Source organism: Cyprinus carpio, chromosome A5 (genome assembly GCF_018340385.1).
Source record: "Cyprinus carpio isolate SPL01 chromosome A5, ASM1834038v1, whole genome shotgun sequence".
Classification (NCBI taxonomy): Eukaryota; Metazoa; Chordata; class Actinopteri; order Cypriniformes; family Cyprinidae; genus Cyprinus; species Cyprinus carpio.
This window is the reverse complement of record NC_056576.1, coordinates 33,312,602-33,339,174: the sequence shown is the minus strand read 5'-3', so window position 1 is coordinate 33,339,174 and position 26,573 is coordinate 33,312,602. Positions and strand designations below refer to the sequence as shown.

The 26,573-nt window shown below is 34.9% G+C and overlaps 1 protein-coding gene across 2 annotated transcripts in view; it reads right to left on the bottom strand.

Annotated features, from left to right (window-relative positions):
- Positions 1-1,839: 1,839 nt before the first annotated feature.
- mcama (melanoma cell adhesion molecule a) overlaps positions 1,840-26,573 on the bottom strand; it is a 49,239-nt gene continuing 24,505 nt past the window's right edge. Inside the window, exons 2-16 of one of the 2 annotated variants that reach the window (XM_042756964.1) lie at positions 13,219-13,343; positions 12,303-12,528; positions 12,128-12,198; positions 11,959-12,046; positions 10,676-10,855; positions 9,592-9,719; positions 9,090-9,222; positions 8,016-8,131; positions 7,746-7,887; positions 7,521-7,651; positions 7,271-7,418; positions 6,589-6,627; positions 5,637-5,766; positions 4,119-4,233; positions 1,840-4,024 (exon numbers count right to left, since the gene is read on the bottom strand). In XM_042756964.1, coding sequence (XP_042612898.1) covers positions 4,004-4,024; positions 4,119-4,233; positions 5,637-5,766; positions 6,589-6,627; positions 7,271-7,418; positions 7,521-7,651; positions 7,746-7,887; positions 8,016-8,131; positions 9,090-9,222; positions 9,592-9,719; positions 10,676-10,855; positions 11,959-12,046; positions 12,128-12,198; positions 12,303-12,528; positions 13,219-13,343 — 1,793 coding nt within the window. In that variant the 3' untranslated portion in view covers positions 1,840-4,003. Of the gene's footprint in view, positions 4,025-4,118; positions 4,249-5,636; positions 5,767-6,588; positions 6,628-7,270; positions 7,419-7,520; positions 7,652-7,745; positions 7,888-8,015; positions 8,132-9,089; positions 9,223-9,591; positions 9,720-10,675; positions 10,856-11,958; positions 12,047-12,127; positions 12,199-12,302; positions 12,529-13,218; positions 13,344-26,573 lie in introns of both variants that reach the window. The other variant, XM_042756963.1, reaches the window with a different exon arrangement.

Genomic DNA, 26,573 nt, shown 5'->3' with positions numbered 1-26,573 from the left:
TGGACAACGAACACTGGTGCATTTTACTGATGCCATTTTGAATGCACAGAGATACCGTGATGAGATCCTGAGGCCCATTATTGTGCCATTCATCCACGACCATCACCTCATGTTGCAGCATTGAGAGAAATAGGCCTTCATCGAAAATGGGCAAAAAGGCAGGAGCTGGTTGCTGAAACCACGCCCACCTAGTTGGATGGTGGTGACAGCAGCGGCAATCCACCTGTCACTCAAGTGTCCACGCCCTTAATTATGCAGAACTTTAAGGTTTAATATAATTTAAACCGGTGCGTTATTTAAAAAATGCACCCCCCTCACAGTTGTCATGAAGGGCAAAATTAGCTATATAGACCAAAACCACTTTTTGTACCTGGCTGTAAACATTTTTTTTCTGCTGGGCATTTTAACATGGGGAGTCTATGGGACTGACTCCCTCTAACTGCAGTTTTAATCACTTCCATGTTGGTTTCAGAGAGAGAGTGGAAGGTTGCCGCTTGGTTATACCTTGTTGACAGACTTAAAGACCACAATCAGAACACACGTTCCCAGCATTCTCCCTCTGTCCTAGAAGAGTGTCCCGAGGATAAGGGGACGGCCGGGTATCTGAGCCCCAGCATTAACCCACATCCAGTTTAGCTTTCAGCTGAGACAGAGCAAGATCATTACCTCCCAACAAAGACCTGCAGTGAATAACCTGTAATTCTCAAACTTTTATGCATTTTGGTTGCATAATGGAAATAAAAACATCCGGATGCTGTCACTTTTCAAGTTCATCCAAGAAGATCCAGTGATTTACAATGATTAATAAACAAAGTAATACTTGAGGTCATGCTAGCACACATTTGTTCTGCCCTCATAAATGAACATTAATTAGAGTATGTTCAGTTTTAAGAGAGAATTGTAAACATATGTAGATAGATTGTACTCTGCTGTCCTCATGCACATATAACAAATTTAAGCAAATATTAAAATATGAAATATATTTACATCAACCCACAGCAAATATTAAACATGGTAAAATATTAAACTCAAAATCTTTAATCATATTCATTGCAATTTTGCCATGTTCTCAGTATTTTGACTTTAAAATTGCAAAGAATAATTTGTGTGTGTGTGTGTGTGTGTGTCAGTAGTCTTTTCTAAAGCCCATTTATTTATTTATGTACAAAACAACACAGTAACAAGTAACAAAAATGAGAAACAAAATAAAACAGAAGATAAAAAGAATAAAATATAAACAAGTTTTGACTTTTTATACTGTGTCAGTATAAATAAACCCTGATTCAGGGCAGCTCGAGTCCTGTGTGTGATTTTAGTGAACTGTAGAGGGCAGCCTTCCTCTACACTTCTATCAGTTTTAACTGAGTAGAGAGTAAGTCTGGAAACTATTTTAGGTTGAGTTAAATATATTTCATGACTTTTGGTCATTCTGATTATTGTCATAAGCAAGAATGACTCAAGTTTTCTCATTTCATTATAACAATTATGTGCCTGTTGAATTTCTTTAACTTCAGCACTATGGAATTAAAACTCAGAATAACACAGTCATTAAGAACAATATGTTCAGTGAAACTGAATGACAAATGCAAATGTGCTCTTTGCAAGTACTCATCTCAATAACAGATATCATGGAAACTGTGATTTAAAGAAAACCAGCTTGGATCAGCAGATATTGTCATCAGTGCTGCCGGATGTTTCACTTCAGCAGACAGAGACTCTGTAAAAACACTCTTCTGCTGCGCTTCTGGATTCAGATCTGCCAGAGGAAACACAACTGGACGCCTGGAGGAAAGACCTGCATTGAAAATTATGTAACAAAAGAGAAGTTTCCCATGAACATTGAATGTAACATATCTTTATTTTTTGGCCAAAAATGATATAAAAGAAAAGAAAAAGAAATGCAAGCATCAAACGCATCAAACCACAAGTACTTAATTTACAACCACAAGTGAAATCGAACATAACACATTGCGTAACTGTGTTTGCGAACAATCTACAATGAGAATGATAGTTTGCGCTATTACAACATAATACGCTCACGAGGACAAGCAGGGAAAGGTGCCAGTGTAGTATGCAGTGATTCGACAGGGTTCTGACAGTCTCAAATGGCTCACACTAATATTTAGACAATGGACAGATTGTTAAACAATGAACAAATATTTTAATAAATGCAAAAGGTTGTTAAGTGAACATGACTTGTAGAGGAAAATAAGCTGAACACAAAAAGACAAAATCAGCCAACTTTTTAAACTTTTTCAAAGAAATTTAAGCATAATACAACATGAGAAGAATGCATGAGCAGAGCTATAATTAAATATGAATTGTCCAAGTGTGGTTTAGTGTTTTAACAATAGTCCTGAGGTTATTAGAGTTCGGCTTCCTCAAGCACTGATGTAGATAACATGTGTCACGTCTTTATTGACCAAAAGTAAAAGCCAAAGCCACATTCAAGAACATGAAACAAGAAAACTCTGCACATTAGAACAAATCACATTAATGAATAAATGACAGGTCTCAAAAATTGTAATGGAGCCATAGGTTTTTAGGCTAAAACGTACTGCTTCTCTTCATAAAAAGTATTATTAGTCATGGCATTTATGAAAACAACAAAACTTTCCCTTCACCAAATACAAAGACATGCGCGAAACAAACAAGACAACACAAAGGTTTCAGTGTAACTAGCATTGATGTGAATGAAGACACATTTCCGCAGGCACTGCAGTTGAGGCAGAAACAGAGGGAGCTGCGATTCCCCTCAGCAGTCAACACATTGAGCTACAATGTCCTTCCCTACAACTATTTACAAACAGTACATGAGCTCTGCAGTAGTTTGAGTTGGACCGTACACACACTATTAAATGTCAGCTCAGTATTATTGACTGAATGCTGGGGTCATGTTTATTCGGTTATCCAGGTTAGATTGGGTTTCTTAATATCGTGAAGGGCTGTGTGTTTATGAAGACTACACATCTGTTATTCTCAATGCCTTTATGGAATGAACAGCCTTTCAAACTGAATTTGCATTTATTATTTGGTCCATTGGGATTTTCGGGAATATCAGGAGACGGCTAAGTGTCTCATATACATATAAAACAAAATAAACTTTTTCGCTGTGTGTAGAAAAAAGAAAATAAAATATGCTTTCTGCAGCATAATTAAAGGACTTAAAAATAAAACAAAATATTTTCTGAACAGAGCTTAGAAAAGCACATCTGGAACGAATAAGGTCACAAGTAGGATCAATCGCTAAACATATTTATAATATATACATTTTTGATGTCTAAAAAGGACATTTGTGAAACAAGCAGAATGAATCCATTTGTAAACCCATTTTTATGCAAAAGGTCACATTAAATCTATGCATTAATGTGTGCTTGACATATTTTTTGTAGGCCGACTCGGAAGTAAGCATCACCCTGGTTTCCTTGACCAAAAGCCAACAGGATTTTTCCATCGACTTTTGGGTTTCTGTATTTTATGTCATAGAATAAACCATCAAAATATCCTGAGCTTGCATTAACCACAGACCCTATTTCAGACAGTTAACCAATTAACACATTAAAAAAAAAAACATAGATTTCAGAATGATGGAAATGCTATTTCGTTTCCAAACTTTGGCCTACAAAAAATGTCATCCCTGCAGCTCTCTTAGTTTTTGATGCAACGTGGTGCTCACATTAGATGTAGACAATGTGTAATAATGTTTTTACTCAGTAATTCATTTTGCTTGTGTTTAATGGATGAAGCTTGTGATCTTGAAATCGGCCGATGGTTGAAGAAAAACAATAGAGAACAGTAGAAAACAGAGAACAATCTTCCTTTATCACTTGTGTCCCATTTATCCAAGCATGGATACTGCTGCTCACACACGGGATACAAAAGTACAGTCCACTTTATCCAGAGGAGGTGGCTGCTCCACAAGAGGTCCTCCAGCTCTTAAGACTTGATTGTTGGGTCAGAAGGGAGGTACAGACGCCATCTTTAGTCGCCCACAAGTCTTCACTTATGAGCTAAGGGTGCTGTTCTGTATTCCAGGAAAAAGCGCCACATAATAAAGTTAAAGAGATGTTCCTCAGGTCTGCTCATCATGGTAACAAGAGTTAAGTACATATGGTTACCTGGTCATTGGGAGGTTTCTTTTCCCCATTGGCGCTCTTCAATAGCATGGACTCCTCTGTCTTTTTTGCCTTCATCTCTACTACGATGTCATCTTTGTTAGTCTTTTCCTTGGTGCTGTAGGCATTAATGCTGTAGAGATTAACACAGATACACCACACTGCAATATTTGGCTGAATAGATGTTTTTCCGTACTTCTGAACTGAATTATATATTGCGTATGCAATTTGCTGTTAGAAAGTTTTATCAAAATCCCTACAAGAAGTGAATCAAAAGTTGTTTCTCATGATTGTAAAAACCATCTAAATCTAAAGTGAGAAAAATTGTTTCTCTAAAGTTTATGCTCAAATGCTTATTTTTGCGCACAAATAAATTGACCAATGTGTGAATTTCTTTTTTAGAATTGTATTAATTTATCAGGGTCTATGCATAAACATTAGTAACATAGCATGAAATAAACATGAAGCTTTTACAGCATTTACTGATATTGGTTAATGTTCATTTTTATGTACACTATCATTCAAAAGTTTGAGGTCAGTATATTTTTTATGTATTCTTTAATTCAGCAGCCATGTATTAAATTGATCAGTTGTTACAGTAAAGACATTTCTAATGATACAAAAGACTTCTATTTCAATTAGATTTCTATTTCTATTATTTATTACTAAAATCTTGAAAATATATGCAATGTTTTCAACATTAATAATAACAAGAAATCTTTCTTAAGCAGCAAATCAGCTGGAGATCACTGGAGTAATTGCTGCTGAAAATTCAGCTTAAATTATGTTTAATAAATGATGTTTTAGAATATATGAAAATAAGCTCAATTATTCTTAATTGGATTATTATTTACATATTAGAATTTTAAAAACTTGCTGACCCCAAACTTTTGAATAGTAGTTTATACCCATACATATGTATTATTTTAAGCTATAAAAATAACATTATTGTAGTATGAATGAATATGAATTAACAAAGAACAAAATATATGTATTACATAACATCAACTGGGGGAAAATTATTTAGTTATGACCTACTATAAACTGAACTGAACCTGACTGTAACATGTTACATTTAAATTTTTATTAAAATTTTCATATTATTCAATGTTTTCATGACACAATAACAGAGACACCCAAACTTTTGACTGTTATTATACCATGGTACTGAATATGTCATATAGCCAGTTGTTTACATGGTACTACAGAATACATTAAAGAATGCCATGGCACTATCAACTGCAAAAAAAACATGATAATACCATGGTACATATATATACTATAATACCATACTGTTAGACATATTTATTATTCTTTTTAATATTTTTTAAAATGTATTTTAATCAAATAATTCATTTATTTCCTTAATGTTATTTTTGTTATTTACTTACATTACATTTTTTTATACAGTTTTTCTTTAAACTTTCCCACAGATCCCCTAGCACTCCCTCGCAGCCCACTTTGAAAACCTGTACTAATGTTTACTAAAAACCTGGACAGAAGGGGAAAAGTATTACATACATTTCTTGCTTGCCTGAGCGTCCACAGGGTAACTTGCCCTTTTTATACAGGAAGTAGAAGACACTGCCCAGGACGGCCAGCAACAGGATGCTGACAATGATCACCACAATAATCACTCCACTGTTATCAGCTGGAGAGAGAGAACAACAGATGCCAACATTAGTATGGCTGACTGATATATGATAACCAATGAACTATTACCATTTCAACGAGACACTATTAATTCATGCTGAAATACAATAAATGGGCTTTCAGGCAAAATACAAATGTGAAATACTCTTCTTGATCACGAAAAGAGCTTCTAAAGGACACATTACACTGCAGTTTTTAGCAATGGCTGCAACATTTGTATTCAAAACATGTGCCACGTGACAAGGACACATGTACTTTTAAATAAAACGAGTTTGGTATGAAACATATAATTAGGGTGTTTTAGTAAAATGGAAAACGCGAGCCAAATAAAAAGTCAAATAAAGCAAATTAAGGAGTGCCATTCAGAGGAAGCGTCATCAAATGCTATAAATAAAATGGGTTAAATCAACTCAGTAAAACAGCAGGCCACCATTCACCATTTCAGCACTGGATCTGCCCCCTCTAAAATATTCACATTGAACTAATTATACATTCATCTTGGAAAACATTCAGCACTGGATCTGCCCCTGCTATCTAAAGTAATGTCTGCTTAAATTTTTGCTTGCTTTTTTTTTTTTTTACTTCTCTTCACACAGAATTTTAAATATGCCCAGAGGCCGACATGAAGAGCAGGCTAACTGAGCTGCTGCGGAGGCTCTGCCATATAAAATCTATGAATTATTCAAGTACATCAGATGATCTTTCATTGTTTGTTAGGGTTGGATTTTGAAGGGATGAAATGGACTGGGTGTTGATTTAAAGCATACGATCCTTTCTAACAGACATACAGAGCAACAGACGAGCAAAAAAAAAAAGTTACCTGAAGTTTTTCTTGCTGTTGGAGTCTGGGAGAATGGAACTGGGAGAAAACAACAGACACATTAACATTTTAATTCCAAAAAAAGTTGAAAATAAATGACAAGATCAAATTGCATTATAAATCTGATAATGAAACAGGTTTTTCAAAAGTAAAGACATTTATAATGTTACAAAAGCATGTTAAATAATAATGAGAAATGTTTCTTGAGCAGCAAATCAGCATATGTAATGCTGCTGAAAATTCAGCTTTGCTTCACAGGAATAAATTACATTTTAAAATATATCCAAATAGAAAACAGTTATTTTAAAATAAGTGATGTCTTTCAAAAACATAAAAAAATGGACCAACTCAAACAATAGTCTACATAGATAAAATTAGATAAAATAGGTATCAAATGTAACAATAATCTAATTATAGATATTACATTTATATTAATAGATATAAAAATAAATATTATGTTCCTATTTCTAATAAATGTTTATAATTATAATACATTTAGTCCGTTATATTTAAATGTCATGTTTAACATTAATAATCAAATATAATATAAATGAAATCATCATCATCATGATTAATAACAGTGATTAATAATTACTAATAATTATTATTATACTAAACATTTTAATAATCGACTGGATGTGCCTTGATTTTAAGTGCAAATAAGTAAAAAATGGACTCTTACTGCTCCTGATGCTGTACGTCTTGGTCTCTATTCCAAAGTCATTTGTTGAATTGCAGACAGCAACAGTGTGAGTGGTAACTTTAAGCATCACAACACTGTGGACTTGATCCTCCGTCTCTCTTTTATCCACCTCACGCCAGCTCTGAGACTACAACACACACACACACACACACACACATAAACAAGACAAAAGCGTCGATCCACAGCTCAGTGTAACACGAGCCGAGCGCTGAGAGGAAATCTGTGTTACCTGACTGCCAGTGATGCTCCAGGTGATGGCGGGTCTAGGGTAACCTCTCACCTCACAGCTCAAATTCACCCAACCACCGACTTTCTCCGTCAGTTTAATCTCTCGGTCCGCATCCTTTATCTGAGGGGCGCCTAGAGGAACAGATCCAGTTACTATTTTAGAAACACTAAAACGAAATATAAGTGAGTTTCAGCACTTTTAACTACTTGATGAGCTCTTCCTCACCTTGTACGATGATATGGACAGAACCGCTGGTCAGCAGGCCTGGAAGAGATGGTACAGTCACCTCACAGTCATACTGTCCAGCTGTGTCAAACGTGGCATCCTGCAGATGCATTATGTGTCCCCTTCCAACCACAGTCCCATTCTACACACAAACAAACGTGTGCAAACAAATTTAGTGACAGAGTGAAAAGAGGCTCTAAACAGAATATGGGAGACTGAATGAATGTGTCTAGACTGCTGAAAGATAAGTGAATCACACTGTAGAGTTACCTTAAACCATACAGTAGACGTCTCTAAAGACGACAGGGCATTGCAGGTGGCTGTCAGACTCTCTCCTTTCAGCATGACCTCGGAGTCTTTGGGCACCACCACAGCTGGGTCCAGATCTGAGCACACAAACACACACACATACATATATATATATATATAAACAGTCAGTAATTCAGAGTAAAAGCCTTGTTGTGAGCCTGACTTGAATTATATCAGCTTCATTTAATGAGGGTGAATAAATGGTGACAGAATTGTTAATTAGGGGTGAAGTATTTCTTTCATAATGCTCCAGCAAAACATCACTTTTCACTTAAAAATATCACTTTTTTAATCCATTTTTAATTTAAATGCTTAATGAAATAATAGAATTAAAACAAATGCATGTATTTTGCAACATAAATACAAAATGTGGAAGAATGGAGGCCTAGTGAACGTGAACCTAGGGAAGTTTTGTTTTTAAATATAAGGTGTAACTCATACTGCTAATAATTTTGGCTACTTTATGTTAAATTGTTTGTGTCATTTTTTTCTCATTTAAATCCCTTTGGACAAAAGCATCTGTAAAATTAATAAATACAATTTTCTAGTCTGTAAGATTTTTTAAAGAATTCTATTATGCTTACCAAGTCTGCATTTCTAACTGATACTGTGAAATATTATTACAATATAACAACTGTTTTATATTTGAATACATTTTAAAATGTAATTTATTTCTCAATTTTCAGCATCATTGCTCCAGTCATAAATGTCACGTGATCATTGAAATCATTCTAATATGTTGATTTGCGGATCAAGAAACATTTCTTGTTATTATCAATAATAAAAGTTGTGCTGCCCATAATTTTTGTGGAATCCGTAATACATTTTTGTTTCTATAATTTTTTGGATGAATAGAAAATTCAAAAGAGCAGCATACAATTGAAACAGAAATCGTTTTTTTTTTAACATTACAAATGTTATTAGTGACATTTTTCTTTTGAATGCTAGAGAAATTTGGCAACAATACTGATAGATGATTAGATTATGGTGGTGTTACTGTGTGTGAAAACTTGAGAAGCTAAAGGCTGAACTCACAGTGCACAGTGAGCTGTAGGGTGTCCACCACCTCATCCACGTCCAGAGAGTGACATTCATACACACCGCTATCTGCACGAGACACTTCCTTCAGAACCAGCAGCCCCTGAGAGGAATCCAGCTCCACATCTGACTGTTATGAGCAGGACACACAGACACACAGTGTGAATGTCTATTATACTCTAATTAAGATTTCCTTACGGCTCATTAAATGATCTTAAGTGTGTTTATAGAATTTAGTAATTACAAGTAATTAGCATTAGAAGTGGTCTGCCATCTGCAACATTTGAGAACCACTGTTGAAAAGTCATTTTGTCATATTGTCATTAAAGCAAATGCATATTAAACATACTTAAAGCTGCAAGTCAGTAATGGTACTGTTCCCTCTGTCCATATAAAGCATATTGTCTGGGCCAGACGTCCTTCTTCTCAATGCTTTACAGCCTTCCATTCAGAAAATACGAGTCCAAATAAAAAAAGAGAAAAAAGAGACTATTCTCACTTGTTCTCGGTTGAAAATGATGGGTGCTGGGGGGTTCCCATCGCCTTGACAACGGATCTCCACTGTGTCCCCCTCTTTGACCGAGCCCTCAGGCGATTCTTTCCATATCTCCACGCTGGTCGTGCGGTCTATATGACATACGCACATACACAAAGAGCAGCAGGCCATGAATCTTATTTCATTCAAATGTATCTCGCCAAGGCAACATAATTCTCATACTCAGTTATTTAGTCAGTGCTGGCAAACCAAAGACCTTTGTAGCTGTGTCACAATAAACACAACTCAAAATGGAGTTTACCATAAGCAGTGACCAGTGCTGGGTAGTAACTGATTACATGTAATCTGGATTATGTAATATGTTAACAAAGTACTTGTTATTACATTATGTTTTAAAATGCTCATAATAAGAATACAGTTACTTTTTATTGTTTACATGATTGCATATTATTCACATATTCAAATAAATGATATGTAATTTATTGATTTTCCCTAATTATTCTTTTTTTCTTGTTCACATTTCTCCCGAAGTTCTTTCACAAACCCTAATTTGGGAAACCCTGATGTAAAGTGATATTAAATGTACTTTTGATAGCAAACAATGGAACATATTTTCTTTCTCTTTCGATTTTTATATCAGAGTGGTACAAAAGTCAATGTGACTTGAGTCAAAAGTAATCTAAAAATAGTCAACAAAAGTAGTCTGATTAGATTACCTAAAATGTGTAATGTGTTACGTTACTAATTACAATTTGTCTCATGTAATGTTTAATCAGTAAGGGGCTAGTTGTAAGTAATCTACCCAGCACTGCCTGTGACACACTAAAGCTATCTGAAATATAAAAAACATGAAACGGTAAAATACTCTGCCTTTTTTTACAAAACCATGTTAGATCTGTCAGATCTAATGTGATCTTTTAACCTCAGTGGGATTTCGGACCAATGAGATTTCACAGTGGGCGGAGCTATCCAGCAGAATGCAACAGATACAAAAGCCCAAGCATCCAAGTGTTAATTAGCTTGTCCCAGCTGCAAGAGTTTCAATATATCACATTCCACTTCATTAAAAACTCATAAATGGACTTACAATGAACTGTAATATTGATGTCTTTGGACTTCAATGTCCTGACAGCTCCTGGGACAAAATAGCTGACTTCACAGGAAAAGTGGGCGTCTTTGACTTCCTTGGTCACCTTATAATGCAGTTCACTCTGCACTGTATATAGACCACTGGATTCCTTCGTCACTAGCGTTACCACGTTCGCCACTGACATGAAACACACACACAACCAGACATACATTCACATTAGTGGTAATATTTAAGAGGAAACAGAGCTTAATTCTTCATATAAACCTTGCTGGAAAAACCAGGTCATACCATCTTTAGGAGTCTAGCAGGTTTTTAGAACAATGCTGCTTGTCCAGTGTGGTCTACCAGCTCAAAACAGCTTGACCAAGATGTACTACCAGGCCAGTAAAGGTTCCACCAGTCCAGCTGACCAAACAATGAACACAGCCTGGACCAGCTAATGACCTAATAACCAGCTGCAGCTCTAAAGTCAACATGAAACGTGTTCGCAACTCAGGATCCAATTTTCTTCATCGGGCATTAATTGGATTGTGAATAATATGAATTTTTTAATCAATATAAGATGATATTAGATAATGAATTGTGTATGCTCATTTACCCTATTTCTGCATGTAGATTTCCTTAATTCTCATCTAACACTCACTTAAAATTATACAGCTCATTGTAATCTTTAGCAAATCTCAAATTGAATATATATTTTTCACACTGTACATTATAATATTGTGATGCCTTAAATTTTTTTGTGGTATTTAAAACAATTTATTTTAGCTTTTCGGTTTATATTTTTATTTTGGACAAGAATTTTAAACTAAAATTTGCACAAAATTTGCTATTTATTTATCTGCCATTTGTTGGCCATGACATAAAAAATAATTTTCAGATTAAATGTATTCAGCTTATTAGAATTTTTATATATCTACATCACAAGTCTCAAAGGTGAAATAAGTTGTTGCATTTTAAAGTAAAATCACACATATATAAATCCATTTTTTCTTTGTATAATGTACACTGATGAGTCATTCACAATAAGACAAGAAAGGTCAGTTTTGACTTGATGTTTACCCTAGGCTAGATTTTTCATAATATTTCATAATAAAAGCCAAACATTAAGACGCTTGTATAAAAAATGTATTAATATAAATTAATATTATTATTATTGCTCAAAATTATATTAGAGCTGAATTAGAAACCAAAATGAATGATGTTAATATTATAGATAAAAATATATAGATAATAAATCTGTCAGTGATGAGGTCTGTGCGGAGCATCATTTTACTCACAGCCACTAGTGGGGTGGATGGGGATGTGATCACGGTACCATGTGATGTTTGGCTTGGGAAAGCCTTCTCTGGTCTCACAAGATGCAATCTTACCAAATAAAAGATGTGTCAGCTTAAACCCACCAAAGATAACATATATACATAGAGAGACTCTGAGTCTATGATGTACCTTAAGTGGGGAGTCACCGGACACAGAAACTCCAGAGAGGACACCTTCAATGACAGGAGGCTCTGGGGGGTCTGAAAACAGCAAGTTAATATTTATACTTATAAACTAAGGAAAAGAAGCAATGATATTAAGCCATTTAGTGAGAACATTCAACTGACAGGAGTGAGAGACTTACCAAAAACCTTCAAGAAAGTCCTGCCCTCTCCATTTCCCGCTGACAAACCACTGACCTGACAGAAAAACTCTCTTTCATCAGCCAGCTTAACGTCATGAATGGTCAGAGTTTCTCCATCACTGTTTGATCGCACACTGATACGATTGCTGTAGCTGGTGTCCTCGTCCACCTTCTGCATGGTCAGGTCACTGTAGGAGATCCTAACCCGGTGACCTTCACGTTCCCGCTGAGGATGATGGGAAGTAAAACTTGGTAAATGGTCTGTAGATATGACTCGAGTCCCTCGTTCAAATTTAAGTCTAAGGGACTTTTTAATCATTTTAATGTCAGCCAGATAAAATGTAAAAATCTCAGCAATTAACCTGCACATATCCAGAAACATTAAAGTGTTAGTTGACCCAAAAATGGAAGTTCTGTCATAATATAATATATTCATCCTCATGTCATTCCAAACCCATAAGACTTCCATTCATCTTGATCTGTTTCCATTCATCTATTTCTAATATTCTTACATCATTTTGCTCATCTGTTGAAAGTCCATGCAACCAAAAGTTTCACACACTAAAAAAAAACACAAAAAACAAAGTACACGTAGTAAAAGACATTGTAAAAGTGCTCCAAATGAAACAATTGGTTTAATCCAAGTCTTCTGTAGAGAAACGATCGATTTCAATGATGAACAACTTTAATTTTATTCCCATATAAACATTGATCAACATCATCAACAACACAGTGCTCATCAAATATGGTCAACGAAATCTTTCAGGTTTCTTAAAAATATCTTAATTTTTGCTCGAAGATGAACACAAGTCTTATAGGTTTGGAACAACATGAGGGTAGACAGAATAATTATTTTTGGGTGAACTATCCCTTTAAATCAAACAAGTGAAAGAGTCTGAGAGCTTTTAGGACTCACCACAAACCACTGGACCATAACCATCTTGGGCTCCTCGGTGAAGGTGTACAGGCAGGGGATCTCTGTAGAATTATCCATGGAAACCTCTATAGTGTCCTCCATCCTCAGATCCACTAGCGCCCAAGCTGCCAAAGTAAACACATTATAATTGTGTGCTTGAGGCCCCATGAGAACAACATTAACAAGCTTTTAATGCATTTTAGATTGCACACTAATGTTTAAGCCACAGCCTAAGAGAAAACTCACTTACAATCCTATCAATGTTAGGTCAGCAGCAGTAAAACACTCTCTTTGTTAAACTCGTTCAGGGTCAGTTGAAGTCTGTACATGATAACAAGGCCCTTGCTAGATCTGTAGACTGTTTTTGCATGTTCTGCATTGATTGTGGGGTGAAATTATTTAGGATTGATTTAATATGGTAAAAACTGAAAATGAAATTATAATTAGCCAAAGCAGATAAACAAACATTGCTGGTGACACAGGTTTTCATGCTGTCATGTTAAAGATGTTATCATAGTTTTGACGTTTTTCATAGTCAGTTGAGACTTCTGCAGAATTCTGTGACTGTATTTTGCATGCGGGCCATCTGAGAATATCAGACAGTCATTAAGTTGTTGATCTTTGTTGTTATCCTGTTGTGATTGTTTTCAGGACAGCTCACATCGTATCTATGCAATTCTTTTCAATTTTCCGGCACTGCTTGTTGGGAAAAATCAATGTAATTCCAATGCACATACGTCAGATCTATTGATAGCAAAAAGCATATTCAAATTAGCCAATATATTTAGTAAACAAATACACAAGGGATGTAAAGAGGTGCATAACTTGACTGAGGAATGTTTTTTTTGTAATTCTGCAGGCAGATTCTCTGCAGCCTCGCTGACGACCCACATTTGTAGATGCATTGATCTTGCAGAAGCTGAAAGCTAAATCACACTGGCACAGCTTCACATGGCTGGCAATATTACTTTGAAGAATGCTCTAGGCCAGCATACCACAACAGCACTAACCGAATCACAGGAAAATAGGCAAAATCATTAACTCCATAAGTTATTCTCCATATAAGCTATTACATGTTATGGCTCTTGAATGCATTTTTATAGAAAGCAAGAGATAAAACATGGCCCATTAGTTTACTTCATAATGCATAAAGTGGATTGTCTTTGCAGGAATATGAAAACTATGAATGTGAATTTAAGATGTTAAGCTGAATCTTACAAAAGTATGTCTAGGTTCGAAAGAAATAATAGCATAATTCATAATAAAGACTATTTTAGGAACATTACAACTGTTTGCATTGTGACATATGGTATTTAACACAATTAAGCAATTTTTTTTACAGCTAATTAAACTTATTACTATAATGTGTCCAGTATTTAAAGATAACATTTTATTTTTTTACATTTTACTATATTACAGAGAATGAGATTCTGCATTACAGTAAAGAGAACTGGCAGGAGGGAGACTTCACTGTCAAATCAGTCAACAACAACACACTATTGAATGGTCTTGTGAAATTCACCCTTAAATGTTCATCCAAGAAAAAAAGAAAAAAATTATAATTATTATTATAGTACACTACCATTCAAAAGTTTGTGGTCAGTAAGATTTTTATTTTTATTTTTACAAGTAATTTTTTTTTTATTTAGCAAGGATGCATTAAACTAATCTAAAGGTAAAATAAAGACATCGTAAAGACATTTAACAAAAAAATAAAAAATAATAATGTTTTGTCATCAAATAAATAAATTGCATTTGAATATATACTACAATAGAAAATAATTATTTTATATTGTAATAATATTCCACAATATTTATTGTATTTTAAATCAAATAAATGCAGCACTGGAGAGCAAAATCATTAATAAATTATTTTATTTATTATATATTTATTCATCAATTCATTAAATTTCAATGTGGCACAAAATAAGAAGTTTAGCAAACTGTCCAAGCTGCTCTTTTCCATACAACAGAAGTAAACAGGGTGAACCCAGACAATAGCTTTGTGTGTGAAACAGACAAAATATGAGTAAACGAAGACACAGTTTTCATTTTTTGGGTGAACTATTCGTTTAGAATCCTCCCTGTCTTTACCTTCTGGCAGCCTCTTTTGTGGCAGCATTGAGGTTTTGAGTGGCAAACACAGACCTGCCGGCAGCTGCCACCACACCAACTGAAAAAATACAGACCATGTGTCTTTTGTGTGTGATGATTATATTTGGCAGCACACCTTCAATGAAGCACAGAGAAAGAACAGCATTTTTAAAAACAAGACCCAGATTTTGTGACCACAAGCGTGATTTTAATCTGAAAATCTTTGTCTGACTCAGACATGAGCGATACCATTCATCTTCACATCTTCCATTCCTCAGATATCTGCGATCAAAACAAGCGTCCAGCCACTGTGACTCTTCAAATGTCACTCTCTGCCCTCAACTGCCTTTTTGTATCAAAAGAAAGTCATTTTTTCCTCCCTTCAGCCCTTCCATCTCTCTGCAACCTGCTCCCTGTCTCTCTCTCGCTCTTTCTCTCAGCATGCAGTAAATAGGCTCGGACTGAAAGGCCTCCTTTTTAATTGGAAACATCTGGGAAGTAGGGAGCTAGACTGGTGGGGTGCCGTGGAGACGGGTTATTATGGGATTTCCACGTCCTTGGCGAGTGACTGGTGGAGGAGAGAGATGTTGGCAAGGGTTCAGGGGTGAAGCGGCTTCACAACAACCTCATCACTCATCTCCCTCCCCTCAGCAGTATGAGGTCAGTGGCACAGCTACTGCTGGGAAGGAGGGGATCTGGTTGTGTCAAAAAAACCCCGAGATGGGTTGCCCTCAGAGCTCACGGTGTGTTTGTGATTGAATGATCAATGAAACATATGGTTTGTGCAATTTCAGCTCAACACTGCTAAAAATCATATGCTTTATCAACATATTTGTTCAAAAATCAATCACTTGCTCAGGGGTGAGTTTCCCAAAAGCATTATTAGCCAACAATAGTTCAGTCGACACCAACATAGTTCAATGATTCTACAGCTCTCAACCTGTGTTTAAAAGCATAGTCTCCTTATGCTCCTATGCTCTTGGGCACAGTAAACAAGCTAACATTCAGTACAATCTATATCTTTTATTCCATTTTAAATATATGCATTCCAATAATGCATTTTAGCATGTGAGTAATCAGCACCGTTTTGGAATGTGCATGTGTGTAAATGTGCAAGAGAACCCTGGTGTATGATGTGAGACCGATGAATCAAACCCTTAATGAATCAAACATCAAATAAAGCAAAACTAATAAAGTCCTCAGATGCCATGTTCGGTACAGAAGCATTTTGGGGAAATTACATTGTGAAGTAAGCTGTTGACTGAATGAATTGCATATACACGGGAGTAAAGTCTACGGCAATTACATACTGCAAGTTAATGTGATTGACTACTAATTAATATACTTTAATAATAATCTCACATTAATTGCAATATTGAGTAATTAAGATATTTCTCCAGTGATGCATTATACTGTGGTGGTTAAGCAGCAAGTTACATTGAGAATGGGAAATGCACTACCCAAAAAAAATTCTCTTAAAAAACAAATAAAAGTATCGACCATAATGAAATATTCATGAATTAGGAATAACTTATTAGTGGATATATTTTATTAATTCATTCCCTTGTTTTAATGTAATCGTGGCCATGCTTTATTAATTCGTTCTATCTATATATTTTTTCTTTTATCCTTGCATGTCATGTGTGAGGCTCCCAAACTATAACAATGGGTAAAGATGCTTTTTCGACTTGCAGCAACCAGCACGTGCTAACAACCATGCTAACCAAAAAATATCTGAAACCCATGTGTTGATCAAAAAGATCAAACTGACAAGAGGATGACAGTCAAATTATTTTTTACTTTGTTTATTGAGTTTTTCTTTTTCACCCAACAAACATATGGATACTGATAAATGCAGGGCACAAGACTCTGGCTTCTTTGAAGCTCATATGATATAACAAGAGAGAAAATACTGTCAAATTCAACAGTATGATGATTAATATAAAACACAACACATTAAAATAAGTAAATCATAATACAAAAATAATCAATCAACTAACATGAATGAACAACGAACAATACCTTTATAACACAATTTATTAATCTTTGTTAATGTTAATACAAATATAGTCATTCATTGTTCATGTTAGTTCACAGTGCATTAATGTTTACAAACACTTGTGATTTTAATAATGCATTAAAGTAAATGTAAATGCTGAAATTAACATGAACTTAGATTAGTAAATGCTGTGGAAATATTGTTCATTGTTATTTATGTTATTTATATGTGTTAACTAATGTTAATTAATGAAACATTGAAGAATGACCACAGATGAGGCATTAAGTGCATGGCACTGCGACCAGCTCAACTTTTTACAGAGTTTAATGTAGCAATGTGGTCGCTCAGTTATTCAAGATCAGCTTTAATCGTGTAATTGTTAATAGATTTGAACAAAGAAATAAAGTGTTACTATGCACAGGCCGTATTGATTGCAAAAACAAAAATAAGACGAGTAAAGAAAACGCTGTACCTATTAAAATAATCACACTTTACTTAAATATATGAACACAGAAAACCGCTGTTAACAGGTTAATATAACGTTTCCCATTCTAGGACTAGTAAAATAATGGCAACTTGCTCTGTCAAACACGGCTCTCCTCAGAGTAGCTGGCGCACTGTGTCTTTTTCTTGTATGACAGGTGTCAGCGTTAAGGCACAATACTGCCACCTGGGAGCTCAACCAGGTACTGGCGCTGGAGTATTTACATGTGGTGTTATCATAAGAGAACTGAACATTTTAAATATTGCGGTTATCGCTAATACCGGTATATCGTCACACACTAAATTAACACGATATCGATAATTGTTGCTTTGAATATCACGGTTATCGTCAATACCGGTATATCGCGACACCCCATTACAAAGTAAAACCTTCAGATGAAGTCATGAAGTCGAGCTTACATTTGAAAAATTTGAAAAATTAAAAAAACAAACAAATCTGCCAATAGACCAAAATAAAAATACAGTTATTATGCTATATTATATTGTACTCAAAACAATGTCAAAACAAATACTTAAAAGATATTTTTCGATTTTTTTAATTATTTTTTTTTTCCAATTTTTATTATATCTATACATATTTTTATAATAAACAAGATAAACGTGCTGATATATTTAGGGGCACTATAAATAGAAAATATAACACTACACACTAAATATAGACAATAAAAACACAAATCAGAACAAAAAACAAAAATAAACATAAACCCAAATAAACCTCATTTCAATACATCTAAATATGTTGTGATATTTCTAGTGAAAATCTAAAGACCTACACACGTGTTTACACCTTACATCTAAATGTGGACATACCATAATCATAGATTTTAGCCTATATAATGCTGATCGTAATTACTTCAAACTAACCCCAACCTACATTCCTACCTCTAAAAATGAACTTTTTACATATTCAGAATTTTAAAAAACTTTATTTATAGAGAATTTTAACCTTTTTGTCAGATTTTGCAACGTTTGTGGACAATTTGGTTCCTAAAGTGCAGCCCCCCCCCCCCCCCCCCCCACACACACACACACAAAGCCTTATTAAACTCACAGTCACATCCCGCTGGTCCCATTCTGCATTCAAACCCCATTTTCAGGCCTGCTGCCTTTCTCCCTCACCCCCTCCCTCTAGAACCCCACCCCTGCCAAGAGCAGCCGCCTCACTCATTGTGACTAAGAAGCTGGCCCTATTTGCTTAGACCTCTCTGTCCTTTAGCACAGCTTCACTGAGGCCCCCCGACTGCGTCCATCCACCCATGGCCTTTCAGATACAAGACATTGTTCCCACACCTGGGGAGCAAATCTTCTTCTCCCTGTCTGTCTCCATGCCTTATCTAAGCTTAAAACATCCTGAAGTATCTCACATATGTCCCTGTTTAAGCCTTCAGGTAAACAGAAAAGTGAACAGAAGTTCATTGTGTGCCCCAACTGGTGTTTTTCTTTTCATTTCCAACAAATATTTTTGAAATAGCCTGGAACAAACAAGTTAACAATGATTTTTCCTTAAACATGGCCGGATAATCGGATTAGCAAATGTGCAGAATATCTTGTCAGAGGAGATCTGAGGCAAAGACCTACATGATGTTTTCTTATCTGACCGAGAGAAAGAGGGGTCAGTGAGAGTGTCCAAAATAAAGAGCTTTTAAAAATCTAGTTTAAAAAACATCTGCCAAGTTCTTAGGAATGTATGCTTTGTATTCATGTTGGTTTCATGTGTGTGTTTTTAAACTTCTATAACACTTTCAAGAAATGTTTACTATCGAAGTAAAAAAATAACAATTTGTATATTCCATGACCTGAACTAACCTTGCCTTGTTATACATTTTGTTTGTTTTTTTATGATACAAAAAGGCTTGCATAACAAAACAATGGAAAACTAAATGACACAAAACAAAACAAAGCAAAAAAAAAAAACTAAACTAAACAAAAAATTAAAATAAAACAAAGCAACTTCAAAAATCAGACAAAAGAGAGGTAATGATGAAAATAATAATTAAACAGTTAAGCACATGAAAGTAAAATACTAGAATTTACAAATATAGATTAACAAAATGACATGGGCATAAACAAAATCATGTGCAACATAGGCTATTTTCCAGAAGGTGATGTAGTAATATTTTGTGTCTAGGGTGGACAGGGTTATCAGCCAAATCAAGTTGCAGAGTATGAAATTATCTGATATTTTAAGAGACTTTGACACATAGTCATGAGGGTTTGCTACAGTCCTATCGATGATATCATTTCCTCTTGTATGTTGCATGGTTCCACTTTTTATTTGCACCACGTGACTTTGATTTGTCAAACAAATGATTTTCAAATATTAATAAGCAGTTTTGTTACATGGAAATTCTAAGAATTAATAATAAAAGATTATGCTGTTCTTCTTTTTGAGGCTCCTTTACAAACTACTAAGAATGCCATACATTTAAAGATTTTTTGGTAACACTTTAGATTACGAATATTATTCACTATTAACTAGCTGCTTATTAACATGCATATTACTAGCATATTGGCTGTTTATTAGTACTTATAAATCACATATTAATGCCTTATTATGCATGACCATATTCTAGAGCCCTTACTTCTACCCAATACCTCGACATAACTACTACAACAACTACCTTGCTATCAATAGCAAGTAATTAGGAATTTATTGAGGGAAAACTCTTATTTAGTAAATATGTCTTCCCTAAAGTGGTACAGATAGTTTTTTATCTTTATGTACCCTTAAAGTTATATATATATATATATATATATATATATATATATATATATATATATATATATATATATATATAGATAGATAGATAGATAGATAGATATAGATATATATAAATTCATCATAAAAGCAGTGCCATGTCACTGAACCAATGTAACACTGAGACAGAGAATAGACAGATACCTGAAGCCCATGTATGTCAAACCGCTGCTCTGTATTATTAACATTCGGGGCAGTTGGTCTGCGTACCCTGCAAACCCACGTCTGGAAACCACCGGTGAATATTTGGATGTGCTGACAGAGTTTCAAATAACAAGAGTAAGGATGCCTGAAACCACATTGTTTTCACAGGATGATGACGAGCTAGTGTGTGTCTGTGTGTGTGTATAAGAATGCAGGGGTGGAGAAATTGTGGGCCACAAGCTGAAAGCGAGTTCCACTAAAAACCAAGTTATTATCCTAACAGTGGGATACACCTCCACAATAATACTGCCACATATAAGTTGTGTCCCTGTTTCCCAAACAAAAGTGGACAGTAGTCACAACATCAGTCTGTCTGCTCATCAACAAAGAAGATCAGCTTCTGTTTCAGCCCCAGCTGAGATGAATTACATCTCCAACTGTTTTTTATTCTAGCAGTGTGACTCCCTAAACTTAAAGACAAATGCAAAAGCCAGCAAGCAAACACAAACTCCCTCCCTCTCACTGAGCTCTGAGGAGACTGGAGTCTTGAGACAGTCAGTCTTCAATGATCTGTGATAAGTAAATGGGCCTCATCTATCTTTTTGAATAGAAAGGGCTTTGTGTTGCCAATATGCAAACATTTCAAAACAAAGTTACGGCTAAAGCAGTATTTGACCACAAAATGAAAAATCTGTCATCATTTACTTAACTTTACAAAGATGGCAGCCTGACTTTGGGGAAAAAATGTGTGATTAAAAAAAAAAAAGATTTAAAATGTAATAAATAAAAAATACATTAATCATGTAATAATAATAATAATAATAATAATAATAATAATAATAATAATAATAAATAATAATAATAATAATAATATTTTACAGTACCACTGTAAAATTGCAATTATTTTTGTATTATTATTTCAATTGTTTAATTTAATTGTGCAGCCCTACTTACACACCAGCTTCATTTTCTGTTTTCACAACACAAAAGGAATTATTTTAAGCATATTTTAATTAGAACATACATCGAATGTCTGTATTTCAAAGTAATATATTTTTTGAATGCAAGAAAAGGAAATCTATTTTGGTTTTAATTTTAATTGGTGTTAATTGGTGCATTTTGTAATAATGAATAAATTAATGGACATTAAATATTGATTTGAGTGGGAATTATTTTATTGCTTACTTTATAATATAGGCAAGGCAAGTTTATTTATATAGCACATTTCGTATACAATGGTAATTCAAAGTGCTTTACATAAAAGAAAGTAAAATAATCATGAAGAAAAATAATAACAAAAATAAAAACAGCAATTTTAAAACTTTGGAAATGATTTAAAAATTGACTTATTTAAAATGAATTTACAACATTTAAAAATAGAAAATGATTTTACATAAAATACAGTGAATACGTAAAATACAGTGCAATCAGTTCGGACATCGCACAGTGCTCATTCAATAAATGCACAGCTAAACAGATGAGTTTTGAGTCTAGATTTAAATGTGAATAATGTTTTAGCACATCTGATCTCTTCTGGAAGCTGATTCCAACAGCGGGTGGCATAGTAATTCCATTTGTTTTGTGTGAACCCTTGGTATTTCTAACTGACTCGATAAGTTAGAAATATACTAAGATTGTCCAATCAGAATCCAGTAAGCAGAGCACTGCCAGAAACACTGTATATATGAACTATTTCAAACATACCAAAACTTATTTTAAAAAGACATCAGTGCAAAAAATATGATGCGTCAAGACATTTTATGCCAGGCTTGACAACTTGTGACCTTCATGTGATGTTTAAAATGAACCCAACCAAGAGTGTTGCACAGGAAAAAAAATAAATAAATTCATACAGGTATGGAACGACATGAGGGTGAATTTTCATTTTTTGGCTGAACTATCTCTTTAACTACATCTCTGTGCTGTGTTCTGTTAGCTTTATGCTGTGAACAGGCTGGTTTTCAACATGGTGCCCACCCTCCCCCTCTGGCACTAATGTGTCACAACAGACCTCCCATATAGATCACATTAGTATGACTGGGCACCAAATGAACCTTTATGTTAGATCTGTTGAGTGGACTGTTTTCTCAAAGATAACCTGCCCACTGAAGGACTCACTAATCTTGAGTCTCAGTGTCAATTGCCGCCGTTTGATCTAGAAATCCAAGTAAAGTTTGCTAATCTATAGCTTCAGGCCTTCTAAATCAAGGCTCTTTCACCTGTGTCTTTAAAGTTTGTTGAGTTGGGAATCTGTGAGCCTTGTGAGAGAAAGGTGAAGAGTATCGGAGAAAGGCAAGCGTGACCTGCTCTGGGACAGGGAGGGAATCACCAATCGCACCCAACACGCATCTGGGATCAAAGAGGTCTCACACACACACACACACACACACACACACACACACACTTACTGCCTCACTGCCCACCTACTAAATGACTTAACAGGGGAATGTGTCCAATTTTATTTCTGCTAGCAACAGCGCATTATCAGGGTTGTCTCATTATCATTCATTTCGAACTCCTGTGATAACAAGCCAGACTTAATGCATCGCTAATTTACTGTTTGTCATGACAAGTTTTGCAAAATATTGCTGAGACTGCTGTTTCTAAAAGATTGAAATTACTCCCTCTGGTGCAGCACGCCTCCTCATGAATATTTCAGCACATGTATGCAAGCTGAGCCCTCTTCAAGAGCTAGATTAATCTTTTATTTACAGACAACACACTATTAATATGCTGCTGAATCAATATTCTCTCCACTGAATGTCCAGTGAGACATATAGTAGATTTATGGCGATCTACATTCAGTGAAAATCTTGCATTCAAAGCAAAATCATTAAGCTGCAAATGTTTAGTGCACAATAAAATCAAGTTTACATGGTGTCTGAATACTTTGTGTTTTGCAGTGATCTCTACATACTGTACTATTATTCAGTACAATGCCAGCATACTGGGATGACGCTCTGGACCTTTATACAGTAGGCAGATCCAGTTGAACACCACTTCTGATCCCAAGAGGCCAATCAAAACCTGATTAACATAACAAAGGAGGCAAATCAGGAATATCCCCTCAGGCACATTAAATAATAACTGCTCTATTACAAACCCCTGATGAGGGTGAAACTATTTGCCCAATGGGGCAGAACCACAAGTGAGAATTCCATGTTAAAATTCATTTCCCCCTTTTTGTCCTATGACATGAGTATGAGCAATTTAGACTCAAGGTTTCTTCTTTCAAAAGCAATGTGGTGCAAAACTAGATTTTTGTATTTTCTGAAAGAAACATGAATGATTCTTAACGACACAAAACTTGGCCACAATTCTATGGTGCTGACAGAAAATTAAATCTATTTGTACATCTATTAAGTATTTTTCACATTATTTTCAATAATAAAGTGAAAGAAATAAATATTTTATGCAATGATTCTCTCCATCTTTGTTTGAAACCTGCACACAAATTACTTGGCATTGGCACGATTGAATCTATGGAGGCCTGTCAGCGATCGCAAAGTTAGCTCAGTCAAAATTTATTAAATCTAAATTGTTACATCTGTGTATTAAGTGTGATTTTTATCTGTAGATTATTTTCAATAATCTAATTGTCATACACCCATTAAGCAATTTAATGTTCTCAAATACAAATCTTTTGTAAGTACAGTAATCCAATGCATAAATAAATACTCAAATTATATGCAGAATTATCTTGTTTACATGGGCAAAAAATTGATATCACAGCTGACTATTTGAATATAATACCATAAAATGTATTCAAAAATATCAAGATTAATCAAAAACCAAAAAAAACAAACAAAACCTATCAAATAACCAAAACCTACTTGTGCATTTCATATTTTATATTGATATCACAGCTGACTATTTGAATATAATACCATAAAATGTTTTTTAGAAGATTAAGATTTATCAAAAACTGGAGAAAACCACCAAAACCTACTTGTGCATTTCATATTTTATGCCTTCATATCTGTTAAGACACTCAGAAAACAAACATGGGATTTCAGAAGAAAGTGTTTTTCATTTTATCTTCTCTTAAAAATCACACCATCGAGTATAATCTTTGCTGACATTAAACAGAGAAGGTCAGGTAAAATCAGACTTAAGACAAAACCTATATCAGCCGCTCTGGCTCTCTGTTATTACAGCCCTATAAATAGCAGCCCTGTATCACATCAACTCTCGTGACGAGCAAAACTTTAACAAAAGGCTCTCTTGTCTGGAAGAGAGTGCTTAAAAGGGTGATGGATTGGCAAGAAGAGATTGAGGAAGAGTGTGTGAGGAACCCTCCACTGGCAGAAACGTTCGGTCCAAGAATAACAAAATACCACGCTCACAGCGTGAAAAAAAAATCAATGCTTCTGCTCTACTGTATATTTCATAACAACCCTAGTGCAACTTTTATGGGTTGCTGCTTTCATGTGGAATAGCATTATGAAGTTGAAAGTGACTGGAAGATAAAAAAAAGTCTGAAATCTGGAATTGGGGGCCAACTAAGGTCCTTGTACACCATAGCCCAGTCAATCATTAGGCCCTCCATCGCTCGAGGTATCAAGACGATCAGCATGTGCATAACCCCCAATCCTCCTCTATATTCTGACAAATCTTAACAAGCCCACAACAAAGCCAGATCCATATTCCATCATGCCTTTCATCACACCCATCAGAGAGCTCTGGTCGGGGTGGGGGTTTAAGTGTACTCCATACTGTACCGCAGTGAACAAGCATTGTGCCGGGCTATTGCCACCCCCTGCAGAGCCAGTCTAATGCCCTCAAAGAGAATTACAGAGCAATCACAGGTTCACGCCATCTCTAATGAGCTCACGGCTGTCTGCTCCACAGCCCTGCCCGACCCTCTCATTCAGTCTCCTTCAGTGTTTGTGACTCCAGTCTATCATTCTACACTGTAAAAAATCTGTGAAATTTACAGTAAAAACAGCAGCTGTGGCTGCCAGAACTTTACTGTACAGTAGTAACAATTGAAATTTTACTGATTTAATTTAAATTCCCAGTAATAAGAATATGTAAATTAACTAAAAACTGTTTTTACAGTTATAATATACTGACAACCACCTTAAAGGGGAAGTTCAAGCAAAAGTGAAAAATTGCTGCTAATTGTATGTAGGTCACTTTTTATTTCAGTAGAACAATAAAAAGATTTTTACCTGAAACTACAATCCCTGGTGATTCATAAAATGTAAGTCAACAGATGCCGTCATTTTGAGAGCCAAAAAAGCATATCAGGCAACATAAAATGAATACCCGTGGCTCCTGAAAATATATTGAGATCTTAAGAAGCGAAATTATCAGACTGTGCAAGAAACTGAACATTGTTTACAACAGTATTCTTTTCTACAAACTGGTTCTTTCAGACAATCTTCTTTACTGTTCTACTGAAGAAAAAAGTCACCTACATCTTGGATGGCCTGAGGGCGAGTAAATTAACAGCAAATTTTCATTTTGAATGAACTATCTCTTTAAAATAGAAAGACATGACGAAGGAAAGTTCTTTACAAGTAGCTTTTCCACAAGCTTGGGTAAATTGTAATATTCTGTATAGAAGGTCCACAATCTCATAAACTCAAATATAAACACTGTCATGGTAACACACGACACTAAAATAAAGCAATATAAATACTAATTCAACAACATAAGATGTAACATAAAAACCTAATGTACATAACTGATAAAAAACTAACTAAATAAAAAAGTTATTGCAATAAAAAAAAAATTCAAAACATCAACTGTAAAGCATCACACAGGGAATTCTAGGAATGTCAATTTAAGGTTTTTTACTGTAAATGATAAGATAAAGTGTTCTTTTTTACTTCCAAAAAACTGTACATT